General features: G+C 37.8%; 1 protein-coding gene across 1 annotated transcript; it reads right to left on the bottom strand.

The window, feature by feature from the left end:
- Window positions 1–2,189: 2,189 nt before the first annotated feature.
- Window positions 2,190–8,482, bottom strand: LOC306881666 (leucine-rich melanocyte differentiation-associated protein; the record flags this gene model as incomplete). The annotated part of the gene is made up of 4 exons (XM_079435859.1): window positions 2,190–2,331; window positions 6,264–6,341; window positions 6,436–6,618; window positions 8,271–8,482. The coding sequence occupies 4 exons, from the start codon at window positions 8,480–8,482 to the stop codon at window positions 2,190–2,192; spliced, it is 615 nt and encodes a 204-aa protein (XP_079291985.1).
- Between the last annotated feature and the right edge of the window lie 2,944 nt (window positions 8,483–11,426).

The raw sequence follows: 11,426 nt of genomic DNA on the forward strand, positions 1-11,426 counted from the left end.
ATGCATTGCTAAGGACTAAATTTGAACTTTAAAGGCGATTTTCTCAATATTTTTATTTTTTGCACCCTCAGATTTCAGATTTTCAGATAGTTGCATCTCAGCCAAATATTGATTGATTATTAATTGAAATAATGAAAAAGTACCCTTATGACTGGCTTTGTGGTCCAGGGTTACATATTGCATGTCAAATATATGTGTGTGTGTGTGTGTGTGTGTGTGTGTGTGTGTGTGTGTGTGTGTGTTATATGTGTAATATATATATATATATATGTATATTCTCTAAACATTTCTAAACAGTTAGACTTGGCCAGGGTCACATCATATGATCAAATAAACTCTCTCTCTCAGTGAAACTGAAAACAGACTGGGCTACTTTAATCAAAAAAGAGACATCAGTAAGCATCAGAAGGTGTGTAAACTTTTTTAATTAAATGCATGGTAAATTGTACTTATTTTGTCTTCTGGGAACATAAGTATTAGCTTCTTGAAGAGTACTAAATGAAAAAAGATCTTTAAACTAATTTTACACACCAATTCAAGTTTACAAAAATTAAACATCAAAACACAATTCCTTTCATTTAGTTAAATTATTACAATTATTCTGCAAGGAGTATATGAGACTTATGAGCAGAACCGTAGCTTAGGATGCTTTTGCAGAGTGTCAGAACCAAAAAAATCACCATTTGCTGATTACATTAGTTGCATTAGTGTTTAAATGAAATTAATTATATTAAAATTCAGAGTAATCACTTTGGTAATCTAAAATACTTTTAGTATGTAACTATAATTTTATATAAGTGTTAAATATTAAAAAATATGCAAATGTTAAAACCGCTCCTACACTGTAAGTTTTGACCTTTTGACTGATTTTGTATGATATGTGTATTACGGTAATGATTCAGCTCTTCTGCTCCTGTTTCTCTGCTCTGTTATGAATGTGTGTTAAAGGCCATAGTTCATTACCATTGTAGGCTAATAAACACCACAGAGCATATGTCTAACATCCACTAGACGTATCTGATTCATGTGCATGAACCTGGTAGCCTATAAAAGTATAACTTGCAGTCTGTAGACATGATCCAATTTCAAAACTTCCTGCATTAAACGAGGAGCATTAAGTAATTTGATTTCAAGAACATACTGTACAATAATATGTTCAAACATCACAGCTGAGATAAATATAGTACATGTGGTTCTGAGAAGCAGTTATCAGAGGTTTCTGAAGCAGAGAGATATGCCTTATCACAAAAACATACAGGTGATTTTTATTTGCTATCAATAATCTGTTTTAGCAGCAGCAATAAACTAGACTGCAGTGTCATTGGCTTATTGCTTTTTTTTTTTTAATGGAGTGCAACCAATGTTGGGGAAAGTTACTTTTAAATGTAATGCATTAAAATGAGTTATTACCGAAAAAAGTCATTGTGTTAGTTACTTTTTATAGAAAGTAATGAGTTAGGTTACTTTTGCATTACTTTTTCTCATCTGGACTGGGCTTGATTGTTTGTTTTTACTATAAAAAGTTATATTTTTGGCAAATGTAAAAGCCCTTTCACACCAAAAGTGACACGAATAAGCCTCAGGCTGAAGGAAATGTAAATTCACGTCTGTACAGTAGAAGGCGAAACTCAAAGTTCGACACTCTTCATCAATAACAAACAAAAAAATGAAACACAAATTTTATGTTTATCTAAACTAATTTTGGTATGGTTGAACTGGATCATTGAATGCCAGCAGCAAAGACATTGGACAATAAAATGGGATTAAGTACAGAAAGGATATTTGTGTTAGTTAACATATTTAATTATTGCAGGTTTGCATCATATTCTGAGTTTGCATTTCAATGGTTTATTAATTTTGAGGAATGCTGAATGTGTTTTTTGTGCAGGTTAGATGAATAAATGGTGGTAACAGCAATATGAAGATACAATTGTTCAATTAATACTTTCATATTCTTCCATTTAATATAGTTCATTAACTCTGGCAGTTACCGGTTGCACGTTAAATATTTCTGGTGTCATTCACATTTATTTGTTGTAATTTAAAATCCAAGTCTGAATATGATCTGGTGCACGAGTAAATTCATTTTCTGTCACCATCTGATGAAGTCTGGAAGGAGTGCTGTGGTTGTTGTGGATTGTAAGTGGCTTGGCTCGTGGTCCGGGGTGAAGCAGGTGAAGTGAATAGTGTTAGCGATGAAGCTCCTTCCTCCGGCTGCCTTCTCTGATTCTCTGCATCCGGTAGGTCTTTCGGGCCACTTCACGTTCCTTCTCCTGCACCTCTGTGTCATCCAGCACCTCCAGACTGGGGATCTGACTGATCACATACTGCCTGTCATACACAAATATAGTACTTAGCATGGACTATAATAGTATATATGTGACCCTGGACCACAAAACCAGTCTTACGTCGCTGGGGTATATTTGTATCAATAGCCAACAATACATTTTATGGGTAAAGATTATCGATTTTTCTTTTATGCCAAAAAATCATTATGATATTAAGTAAAGATCATGTTCCATGAAGATATTTTGTAAATTTCCTACCGTAAATATATAAAAACTAGGAATATGCATTGCTAAGAACTTCATTTGGACAACTTTAAAGGCAATTTAGATTTTTAAGCACCCTCAGATTCCAGATTATCATATTAGACTTACATATAAGGTTGTTCAGATTGAATATTGAACTAAATGACACAAATACTACAGCACAGCTTGCTTATTAAGATATTGTATTGAGAAATTGTATTGCAAAACGTGACCACTAGATGGACGTACACCCTTTTGAAAGAGAAGTGTGCTTGATTGTATTGAATGTGCACTTGTAGTGTACTTTAAATCTTGAAGCACATATTTAAAAAGCTGTACATGCAGATAATATAATATTAATTAAATAAATAAAAGGCCACTTAACTGACTTAAAGTGAGACACTTTCATGACTGTATCTTAGCACACTTAAGTACACTTTTAAGTGACCTTTGTAATCTTTTGTCAGGCCTAAAGAAGTAGCTAGATTTATTTTGAAACACAAGTACTTCCTTAGAATTTGAACTGTAGTGTGTTATTCAATATTACATTCAAAGTTAGTATATTTTAAATGTACTAAATTGCAGCATCATCATTACAAATGTATTTAAATACATGACATACAAGTTTCAACAGAAATGAAAATAAAGTATATTTTAGTTCTGTTTCATTCCTCCTGACCGCCAGAGGCGGTGCTAAGCACTAGTGAATAATCGCTGCGCCAGCTAGATAGGTCCAGAAAAATATCAACAAAGTCACGTCATGACGTCGACCGAGATGCAAGGATATAAACCACAGCAGCTCGATGCCCAGCCTCTTTCGCTTTCTCACTTATGATAGGTCGTTGGTTTAGCATTGTCCCGTGCAGCTTACCTGAGTCGCGAGGATTCGCCCTCCCAAGCTGTGACAGCATGCTCTGCACTATCATTACGTGAGTACACATTTTTGTATTTAATCGTGTTGGCAAAACTCTGTGCTTCACGGTACTAGCTGGTTTCGACCGCACATAGGTAGCGTTCCCTGCTGACCTATTTATCATTGATTTCGCCGCTTACCGTCGTGCAAGCTCTCGTATGCCCTGCGGTGCTATCTGAAGGCAGCTTTGATAATCCATGTGTGATTCTCTCACTTATAAATCTCTCGGTTCTATCCGAAGATTTTATCAACGCCTGTTTTCTTTTGTGCGCGTTATAGCAGTTTGTGTTCCTACGGTGCTACCGAGGATGTGTTTGACGGAGTCATGGATCACAGCTCTCATTTCTCCGTTTCTTCACCTAGTTGTAAACTGTGCCCGAACACACTCCTTCCCGATGACACGATGACACGATCTCTGCCCGTCATGTTAAGGGATTCAGCATCTTAAAGAAGTGTTCACTGATCCGTGTTTGTATTGTACTCAGAAAGACAGCTGCGTCTTGCAGAGCTAGATCTTAACTCGTCTGCTAGCCTCGCACAACCGTGTATAGCGCTACGACACGCTCAAAAACGTTGCACATCAGCGGCTGCTGGTGCTCCGCCGACCAAGAAAAAATCTTTACCGAAGACAGAAAATTCACTATCGAAGACTGTTGCTTCTCTTTCTTCAGAGATGGCAGAGATGAAACGCCTTCTCCAGTCGTTACAACCCCCAGTACCAACCACACCTACTAAAACCGCTTCAGTGAACAAGAGTGATTTCCAGCCTCCAGATATGATCGATTTAGACGCTCTCTCCATGAGTGCATCTAATTCACATTTCCTTGATGAAGAGTTGGAGGATCCTGCCATGCAACCTGGCCCCCCACAGGAGGCTCTCTCCAGCCTGTCTGCTGCTGGTGGTTCAAGCAGTGGGTCTGTAAATTCATCTAATGCAGGCCACTCTTCTCCTGATGACATTCTCTCAATTCTGCAGATGGCAATGGCTCGTTTAGATCTTGATAGATCTGTTCAGCCTGCTCAATCTAAAGTGTTCTTCAGGCAAAATCCTGATACTACGTTTACCATGCCACGATGTAAGGATTTTGTTACTGAATTCTCCAGTGCATTAACAAGCTCCAATGCACCTAGGAGGAGGTCAAAGTTAGCCCGCATTCTGGCCTCAATGGCTGAGGCTGAGGATGGGGGGCAACATGGAACCAGAGGGGGACTGGTGGTCACTGGTCAGCAAAGGAGGCCTTAGAACATATTAACGTTCTAGAACTGAAGGCAGTGTATCTAGCACTACAACGCTTCCTACCACATCTGTTAGGCCGCCATGTGCTTGTCCGGTCCGACAACACGTCAACAGTCTTTGATTTGAATCACCAGGGGGGCACCAGGTCTCTTGCTTCTTTACAGCTAACTCGCAAGATCCTCAGATGGTCTCAGGGCCGACTGGGTTCATTAAAGGCAATGTATCTCCCAGGATTGGACAATCAAGTGGCAGATGCTCTGTCCAGAGATCTACTGCTTCCGGGCGAATGGAGGCCAGACCATGGTTTCCTCTTCTTCTGAGTCTGTTACAGGGTGAACTGTGGCAGCTTCCCATCAGACGGGACCTCCTTTCTCAGCTGAATGGCCATATTTGGCACCCAGACCCAGATTGATGGTGCATCTTTGGGAGTTTTCCGAAGGGAGCGAGATGTTTAAAACCTGTTCGTTCTACTCCCTTTCCTGTTTGGGACTTGCCACTTGTTGTAGAATTTCCTTGCACACCGCAATTTGAACCATTGGATGTTGTGGATATTAAGTGGTTGTCCTTGAAGGTATCTGTCCTGTTAGCCATTGCTTCCGCTAAATGCATTTGCGAGCTTCATGCCCTGTCAGTGAGTGCACAGTGCTTACGCTGGTTACCAGAGGATTCTGGGGTCTACGGGGAGTTTCCTTGGCGGAAGTCTGTGCAGCTGCTACCTGGTCCTCTCCATGTACATTTGCATGGTTCTACAAGGTGAATGTGGCTGCTTCTCAAGATGTGAGTTCTGCAGTCTTTCTGGAAGATCCCTGATGTTTGCAGGTGGGTGGCATTCCTCATGACTGTGTTGGTATGTGTCATCCACTAGTGCTTAGCACTGCCTCTGGTGGTCAGGAGGAATGAAAGCGAACGCTAGTTACGTATGTAACTGGTTCTGTGAATTCCAGATGACCGCCAGAGTTCCTTGTCATTTGGAATGTGCGAGAAAGCATTCCGAGGCTGGGCATCGAGCTGCTGTGGTTTATATCCTCGCATCTCAGCGACGTCATGACGTGACTTTGTTGTTATTATTTCTCGACTTCTCTAGCTGGCGCAGCGATTATCCACTAGTGCTTAGCACTGCCTCTGGTGGTCAGGAGGAATTCACAGAACCACAGTTACATATGTAACTAGTGTTTTCAGCAGTACTTTAACCATATTTCAAAGACAATAGAAGTAATTATGAAATTAAGTCATACTTAAGTCGGTCAAAAAGCACTCTTAAATTTAGCTAATTGCAGGTGATATAAATTTTAATTATAATAAATGTTCTTTAATTGTATTTAACATGCAGTTAAGCATCCAAAAACATTACATTCATTTTAAACTTAAGTATATTCTTTTAAAGTATATTATTTCCATAACAAATGTTCCTTTGAAAGTATGTTAAAGCGTACTTCTTTTTCAAAAGGTTATGTACCATCTGAAGTTTTCAAAACAGATCAAAAGTCCAGAATGAATGTTAACATAGTAAAATGTATTAATTGGCAATATAATGCTTACTACATAACTGCAGATTTCATACATATCTTCTTCTCATGCTTACCTGTAATCCATATACTGCGTGAGACTGCCTCCATTAAAGTAACTGGGTGCCGCTTCATTGTTCATCATACTGAGAATTCTACAATGAAACCAAACAGATAAATCACTGGAAGTATAAAACCACTATGTCTACTGAGTAGTTAATGCATGAGTGAATGGGATTCTGAACTCACTTGATATTTGGGAACTTGCAGCAGATCTCCTCCACAATGATGGGCAGGTTGCTGATTTTGTTCTTGTTGATCCACAGGGTGGTGAGGCTGGGCATGTAGGGGAATTTGACATGTGCACTGTAGTTATTGCAGTCCAGGATGAGTGTGCTGAGCTTCTCCAAACCAGCCAAAAGAGCCGGGTTCCGTTAGCAACTCAATTAAGGGCAATCACATGAAAAGTTAACCCTATACAGTCAAACCAAAAATATGACCCTGGACCACAAAACCAATCATAAGGGTCAATTTTTTGAAATTGAGATTTGTACATTTATTCATGTATGGTTTGTTAGGATAGGGCAATATTTGGCTGAGATACAACTATTTGAAAATCTGAGGGTGCAAAAAAATCTAAATATTGAGAAAATCGCCTTTAAAGTTATTCAAATGAAGTTCTTAGCAATGCATATTACTAATCAGAAATTAAGTTTTGCTATATTTACGGTAGGAAATTGATAAAATATCTTCATGGAACATGATCTTTACTTAAAATCCTAATGATTTTTGGCATTAAAGAAAAATCTATAATTTTGACCCATACAATGAATTTTTGGCTAAATCTTAGCACTTTGAGTACCCAGAAAAGCACTATATAATATTATTATTAAGTGTTTTTTCTTTAATTGCTAATGTGACCTTTTTACACCACAGACTGATCAAAATGAAGCATTACTTGGTAACTGGTTGACCTATCTAATTGTGTACAGCTCACAGCTATTCAACCGAATTCATGACATACCTTTCTATCAAAGTTATCTGACATTATCAGGATGAATTTGTTCTGACACGGTTTAACTGAGTTCTTGTCATATTTTATTACCATTTTCTAAACTATAGCGAATAAACTGATAATGTGAGTATTGTTGAAGGTGTCTGAATACATTTTTGTTTTACTGTATATCATATTTCTTTATCATTTCTGTATCTTATTTGATAGTCTATACAAATTTCTAAGGCCTCTAAATGATCAACATGATCAAAACTTTGCTGATAAACCGGTTGAACCCATTCTACTACATGCCTTGTGTCGTCTAAATGATACTAAAAGTGTAACTGTACAAACATCCACCTTCAGCTCATGGTTCACGTGTCTTTTTGCTGTGAAATCTTTACTGATTTTTAGAAAGTAAATAGCTTTTAAATTGTTAGTAATATGCATTTTATGTAAGTATCCACTATACTGTTATAAAGATCTCATTGTTTTACATTATAATCAGAATTTCATCTTACTTGTCAGTAGTTGGATCTCGGGAGTGGGCTGGCGGTCCGCCGCGAGGCGAGCCACCGCCTGTCCCGGACCCTGCCTCCCGGCGCCCCCCGGATGCCCTTAACTGGGTGTCCGGTCAGGAGCCTGGAGCGTTTACTTTGAAAAAATTAGAGTGTTCAAAGCAGGCCGCCCGTCGCCGCTGAATACCGCAGCTAGGAATAATGGAATAGGACTCCGGTTCTATTTTGTGGGTTTCTGGAACCCGGGGCCATGATTAAGAGGGACGGCCGGGGGCATCCGGCCGGGGGGGTTCGATTCCGGAGAGGGAGCCTGAGAGACTGCTACCACATCCAAGGAAGGCAGCAGGCGCGCAAATTACCCATTTCCGACTCGGAGAGGTAGTGACGAAAAATAACAATACAGGTTTCTTTCGAGGCCCTGTAATTGGAATGAGCGTATCCTAAACCCATGGGCGAGGACCCATTGGAGGGCAAGTCTGGTGCCAGCAGCCGCGGTAATTCCAGCTCCAATAGCGTATATTAAAGTTGCTGCAGTTAAAAAGCTCGTAGACATCTGATTCCCAAAAGGATACTCGTCCAGCAAGTTGTAACTGAGGTCCAGAACCTCCAGAGTGTCCTGCTGCTGAAGGATGGTGTCGTAGGGAATCTCCATGAGGCTCTGGTAGGCAAAAGAGAGTCTCTGGAGGCCCAGTACCACAGCAGGGCCGCCGGGGGTCGAGGGCCCGGTCTCCATGTCACTGCTCTCACACTCTTCACTTTGATCGACAGCCCTCCACCACGGCATCAGAACACATTATGAGCCGATCCACCTCCAGACACTGTGAAAAACATGTTTGAGGGTTAGTTAAGGGTGGAGTTACTCTGGTACACGGTCAATTTATGCCAAGAATTCTGGGTACATTTGGTGTAATACACTGTAAATATATATATTTATCAATTTTAATTTAATTAATCATTTTAATCACGGACAGTTTTTCGACAAAAAAACATGCTGGGTTAAATACAACCCAGTGCTGGGTAAATATTGGACAGAACATATGCTGGGTTGTTTTCAACCAACAATTGGGTTAAATGTTTAACCCAACCTTCTGGGCAGTAACCCAATCGCTGGGTTCGTCCATATTTTACCCAGCGCTGGGTTGTATTTAACCCAGCATTTTTTAGAGTGTATAGAATTCAGTTTACGGCACTTCTCGACTCTCATGACTCTGACATATAGCCTAAATTCAATTAGATCAAGGCTGTAATGTGTATAAGTTAGCTGTTACACTTTCTCCAGTGGCAGAAAATATATATATATATATATATATATATATATTTTGATTGAATCACTTAAATTCAATATTTTAGAGTAGCCAGGCGGTGAACACAAAGAAAAAGAGATTCAAAAATCAATGAAATAGAAAAGAGAAAATAAATAAATAATAAAACAATTACATAAAAACAAGCTTTCTTATTTATTAGATTGTAAATAGATTTTAGGTGTTGCTTATCTTCTGATTTCAAAATGAGAAACATAATCACCGTACAAGCATTTATGTACACTAAACTTTGCCAGCAAAAGTAATAAATAGTGCTGTCAAATGATTAATCGCGATTAATCGCATCCAAAATAAAAGTTTTTGTTTACATAATATATGTATGTGTCCTGTATATGTAAATACACACACATGCATGTATATATTATAGAAAAATATGTTAGGTTTATATATTAAATATATTTATTTAAATATAAATTATATTAATATAAATATAGACATGTAAATATACATAAATATTTTCTAAATATATACTGTATGTGTGTGTATTTATATATACTTAATAAATATACACAGAACACATACATATATTATGTAAACAAAAACTCTTATTTTGTATGCGATTAATCGTTTGACAGCACTAGTAATAAATTAATCATATGGAATGACATTAGTAAGTGAAAAAAAAAAAACATTTTCAAAACAAAGTTGAAAGCTGGGCATGATATGATCTCTAACAAATGACCAAAAACTGGCCGAGTAAGGACAACAAAATAAATGAAAAAAAAAAGGTTTCTGTATGTATTCTTTCTGTTTGAAAGAAATTTACTTTATTTGTGATTAAATATTTATGAGGAAATTTCCAGATTTTATGCCAAATCAAACCATCAACACAGCTACTCCAGAAAGCTACAATAGGAGGTCTAGAGACAACATCCCTTTGAAAAAGGGCCCAAACCTGTTGGTTATTGTGTTTGCCGCAGACCTTGGTATCTCCCAATGATTAACATCTTATATGTGCATTTGTTACCGCCGTAAAGCAATCCGCCCTTTTCGCTGAATTTCGCAGGAAAGAAACAGAAAACATTGACCTTATTATGACTCAGTGTACCATCAGAATAAACTGATATTTCATATGGTTGCAGCCAAATAAAGTAACACAACACCAAGGCCATTGAATTGTATTAATACATTATTAATAGGTTACATTATTCAAATAAATATCAGGTGGTGCTTTTAAAATCTGGGTCACACTTTAATATGTCTTAAGTATTTTTTCTTCAGAAATCAACTGTATGGTATTCATCAGAATTTCCCCAAAACGCAAATGTAGAAAAGGAATTCACCACGGAAGATCACAAAGAGTTGAAAGAGAAAGCATGATTCATTCAGTGCACATGAAAGATCACATTGGACACTTCAGAAAGAGACAGCATGATGTGAAACTAAAGTGGATCAGGATTACAGAAAAGAGCAGTCATTTCAATGAAACCTTACTGACATATGTACATTACATATTTACACATCAATGCCATAAAAGAACCATTTTTGGTTCCCCATAGAACCTTTAAGTGAACAGGTCTGAAAAGTGTTTTATTTTTGGTGAAAATATTTTAATAATTTTCCACTATGAAGAACACTCTGTCTTTAACATCCATGGAACCTTTCTATTCCACAGAGTTTTAAACTTTTGAATCTTTTTCATATTTTTAAAAGTCTAAGTAACATTTTTATACAGTAACAAGAATTCTGCATTTGGCATTGTAGGTCAGAACCGTAACACTTACCAGGGTTTGCAGCTCCAGCAGTGTCTGTACTGAAGCAGTGAGTGCACATACGAGCCTTTCTGCACAAATAAAATACCTTCTTTCATAGCTGGAAATGGGATCACAAGATGGGATAATCACATTGCCTGTTAACCCTTTCCTTGGGGTTTACATGAACGTCACTGAAATGTCTAAAATAGGTCAACAGCGTTTATGAATCAGCTGATGCTGTGTGCTTGTTTTTAGCTGACACTTTTTAATATGGATGGATGGATGGATAGATAGATAGAGTCACCTTATAATTTATAGTGCAAAACTGCAAAAGAATGTTCTCAGGATTCCCTATTTGATATGATTCATCTTATTTTTGTTATGAGCAGTGTATGCCACATTACGGTTGCACTGTTATTCCCTATTTCTTGTGTTCCACCAGCTCTGAAGTATTCTATGGTTCCTTCCCATTCTGATATTTATTAAGGAGCTGGAAGATGTCATACACTTTATGGCCTGGTTTCACAGACAGGGCGTAGGTTAAACCAGGATTAGGCAATAGTTCAATTAGGACATTTAAGTAGTTTTTATAAACATGTCTTATGAAAAAAAAAATATATATTAGTATAAAAAAAAGCTTGCATTGTTATTGTAATATCATGTTACCCTGATGGAGTTTGTATGTTCTCTGTCAACACTTACTTTTACTTTT

Source organism: Barbus barbus (genome assembly GCF_936440315.1).
Source record: "Barbus barbus genome assembly, chromosome: 2".
NCBI lineage: Eukaryota > Metazoa > Chordata > Actinopteri > Cypriniformes > Cyprinidae > Barbus > Barbus barbus.